General features: G+C 38.5%; 1 protein-coding gene across 1 annotated transcript in view; it reads left to right on the top strand.

Moving 5' to 3' along the window:
- The first annotated feature begins 659 nt into the window (after positions 1–659).
- pou2f3 (POU class 2 homeobox 3) overlaps positions 660–4,214 on the top strand; it is a 65,070-nt gene continuing 61,515 nt past the window's right edge. The window contains exons 1-2 of the mRNA XM_015024605.1: positions 660–830; positions 999–1,055. Of these exons, the coding sequence (XP_014880091.1) occupies positions 1,007–1,055 (49 nt within the window). The 5' untranslated portion in view covers positions 660–830; positions 999–1,006. The remainder of the gene's footprint in view (positions 831–998; positions 1,056–4,214) is intronic.

The following is a 4,214-nucleotide window of genomic DNA, read 5'->3' as shown; positions in this document are numbered from 1 at the left end:
AATAATAATAATAACAGGTGTCCCTGGCATGTTTTATACTTTCTGTTGCCCTTTAAAAATGAAGATGCTCTTTCTTCACTTTCCAATCTCCTCAGTATAAAAACAAATATTGTTCTGTCTTCCACATCAATACCAATGCGTCACTTTTTAAATTTTTTTACTAAAGATGTGCTGTGACTGCTGTGAGAAACCTTTATTCTCTTAAAGCATGAATTTTCACTCTTCACGCTTCCTGATTCTTTTATGTTTTTTGTCGTAAGATTTTGACATATTTATAACTTTCTATTAAACTCTATATAAATTGTGACTTTTGTTACTTTCTATTACATTCTGTACATAAAACATTGCATTCTGTTGCCATTTTTACATGTTCAGTGTCTGAAGTGTCCAACCTTTTTATTTGGAAAAAGAACTGCATGGAAATCAGAGCTGACAAATTTACCAGGATGAGCTGCTCCACGCCATTGCTGACCTATCTCAGTTGGCAGGAATAATACAAACATCACCTTGTTATCCAAAGCACCCTGAGGATGACTCCACTCAGCCCTTTTTTGTATGGATGCACACACATGTGCGCTGTATATTCGCAGTAACCCTATTGTTGTTTTATGCAAACGGTCTGAAGCTGGATAGGACGCACAGAGACACATGCAAATCAGCTTATCAGGCGGCGCAGGCTGCACAGCAGAGATGATCGCTTCTCCACTTAGGAAAATGCTGATGAGCAACTGTGGATTTCCAAAACTCTTTATCCCAACACCCTTGTCCTCTTGAATAAACCAAGAAAGACAGAAAAACGTGAGAGCAGCTCTAAAACTTTACACCCTAAGGTAAGACACTCTCCGTTTATGAATGTTACAAGTGGGGTTTGTGCAGCGGTTTGGAGGGGAGGGCGCATTAGAATAAGCTCAAGATCATTTTCCTGGGTGGCCTGAGTGCTCCATTGTCCTGGTAAAGTTACAATCCTGTAGGAAAATCAGCTATATTTATCATTACAGATATTAAGATGAGCTCAGACCCAGTGGAGCAGTCGGAGGCTCCGGCTGACCAGAAAGGTAAGGAAATTTAACCCCGAACAGACCTGAATCTAAATAACAACACACAGATGTGAGTCAGAAAAGCTGCTATGTTTGGTTTGAAACTGCAGGACTTTCTCCACAAATCACTGTTTACAAAACATTAGGAGTGGATTAAATTTCCTGAAATGTAAGGTCATGTTGTTATTTTGAGGCATCAAGACATTTTCTTCATAGACGATCTGTGAGTACATGCCTTTTTCTTTTTTACCTTTTGCTCTTTTAGGGTCTCCTCTGCTGCAGTATTTGCACAATCGTTGCTATATTTAACATGCAAAACCTTGGTTTGTCATAAAAAGCAGAAACCTTTAGGTGTTTTGTGTGCAGTCACTTTGGCAGTTGGTTTCTGTTCGAATATGTGCCTCAAGCTATTTTTCTGAGAGACACAGAAAGCCCAGAGGCTGAGGATGCCTAACCCACACTGAAAAATCAGGAACAAGCTGAATAAAATGTGGAACTTTTATTCAAAACAATGGCCTCATGAGAGAAGTGAATGCCTTTGCTTCATGGAAGTGATAAATGACTCAGTTCTTTGTCCTTTTAGACCTTTTAAAATCGCCAGCAGAGTGTTATCCAAGCAAAAAAACTTTGGAGACAATCCAAAACAAACTACAGATGGAGGGGTTTTCTTTATAGTTTGGGCGAGGGTTCACTAAACAGAAAAAGAAACGTTTATCTCAAGTGACTCTCCACCAGCACCTGCTCCCTCTGCCTGCCTCCTAGAAGTTTTGTTTGTACACTAAGCTAATGAAGGGATCTCAAGTGATCATGTGCAAATAGTTCCCTCCTGGCAAAATGTGTGTAAATCTATATGTAGAGTGCTGTGAAAAAGTATCTGTTCTTAAATGTCTCAGATCTTCAAACTACTTCAATCTCAAATTAAAAAAAAAGGATAAAAACAGTGTCTTCAGCTGGAGGTTTCTTCAAATAAGCTGTAATACAGACCACTACAGGAGAATCTTCAAGAAGTTTGATTTGATAAGTTACAGCAACATATATTTTCTCTTTGGGATCAATAAAGTGTTTTTTCATGGTTATATAGTAATATCTCAATCAGAGTCCAGCCTGATCTTTAAGTAGGCCATTCCAAAATCAGCATATTTTTAAGTCATTCAGGTGTGGACTTGTTGGTTTGCTTTGGATCATTGCCCTCCTTCCTAACATAAGTGTCATGAAATTTGTTTTTTGGTGGTGAGGATAGATGCGGAGGACCCAGGCTGAAGTGAGAAAATGATTATTTTAATGATGAAGTGTACAGAAGTCCAGGCAGCACAGGTGAGCAATGAGACACTGGTAGCAATTGTAAAATGGCACAAAAAAACAGAAACAGGGACAAGCAACAATAGAAAAGAATCTAGCAGGGAACAAGAGAGACAGATGGATTTAAATACACAGAGGGTAATCAGGGAAAAAGAAGGACAACTGGAAACAATCAAGGGGAATACCCACAACACAGAGACTCAATTAGCTGGAAAACACACACACAATCCTAATCCTCACAAGTTTACTTAAGCTTAATGTCACAAACTAGCTGTGTTTCCATCTTTTTTTCTTAAGTTTTTTTGGCTTTACGTGAAGGTGCTTTGACAGGAAGGTATGGTAATGAGAGAGAGGAAAGACATACAGCAAAGGTCACCAGGCCAGGAATCAAACCTGCAACAGCCATGTCAAGGATTAAGGCTGTGCTTGACCCCTGTGCCACCACAGCGCACCTGTGTTTCCATTTACCATAAAATTACACAAATTTAAATAACAGTCGATTTGTTTAATGGAAACATGATCATTTTGAAAAAAACATGTTCTCTGATAAAATGAGGTGGTTTTTCAAAATTTCTGTGTTTCGCAAAACTGCAACAAAGAAACTTTTTTCATATCGCCATTTTGTAAACAGCAGTAAAGTGCAGCTGACTCTAGAGAGCTCTCACAGCATCGCAAAGTTCATAAAAAGTTGGGTGTTATTCGAAAATGTTGAATCCATTAAAGTGAAGGTTGTGCTTGAACAAGTCTCTGTGGAGAAATGCACAAACAGATCTGCAAGACAACTTTGCTGTAGGACCAAATGTAAATGCTGTAAAACTCAACTTCACCTTTATTATGAAATCTACAAAGGAAGACTGTGTAACTATCACTAAACATTAAAACATGTTTATGATTTTTGTGAAGATCATAAACAAAAACATTAACAATGCTCAAGCTTCATTTGCAACAGCTAACAGGCTCACAAACCCTCCTGTCACTGCACCACCTGAACTGTGATCTAATGTAGCCTACAATGAATTTCCCAACTTTTTTGCCAAGAAACTTCAAAAAATTTGAGGATTAATCTAGACATCCACACTAAATCCAGTACCAATGCTGTACCCAAACATAAAAAATGCAGAAAACATGACTCAATTTCTACTACTTAGCTATAAAAGCCTAGAAGAAATCATAAATCAATTAAGCTCAAGTTCCTGCTTTCTTGACATTATACCCACACCTTTGTTTAAAAAAGTCCTGCTTGTCATTGCTAATGATCTGATCCAAATAGTAACTCATCGCTCTTTTCAGGTGTTTTCCTCCAGGCTTTGAAAACAGCAGTTAGCAAACCACTGATAAAAAAGAACAATCTGGACAAATCACTACTGCAGAATTACAGGAAAATCTCCAACCTTCCATTCGTCAGCAAAATTATTGAAAAGCTGTTTAAACAGTTAAATAACTTCTTAATGAACCGCTTTGGCATCTTTCAGTCTGGTTCATGCTCAGCACAGTACTGAGACCGCTTTCATCAGTGTTCAGTAACATCCATATAAACACAGATTGTAGAATCACCACAGTGCTGGTTCTGTTGGACCCCAACAGGACATATTAGTGAAACGAGAGGAGTTTTGGATTGGGCTCTCTGATCAAGTACTCAGCTAGTTCAAATCTTACATAAAGAACAGGATTTCTTTGTTTCAATTGGTAACTTCTCATCGAAGCAGACATAAGTCACATATGGGGTACCCCAAGTCCCAATCCTAGGACCCCTTTTATTCAATATCTATATGCTCCCACTCAGGGGCAGTAAAGGGGTAAAAAGTGATGACAATTCTAGGGACCCTGGCCAGCAGGGGGCCCTCCACAATTTAATTATTTGTATTTTGTTCATAGAAA

Source organism: Poecilia latipinna, unplaced genomic scaffold, assembly GCF_001443285.1.
Source record: "Poecilia latipinna isolate Pla-1442-1.1 unplaced genomic scaffold, P_latipinna-1.0 Scaffold3740, whole genome shotgun sequence".
Lineage (NCBI taxonomy): Eukaryota > Metazoa > Chordata > Actinopteri > Cyprinodontiformes > Poeciliidae > Poecilia > Poecilia latipinna.
The sequence above is the reverse complement of the archived record's forward strand: the minus strand, read 5'-3'. Positions and strand labels throughout refer to the sequence as shown.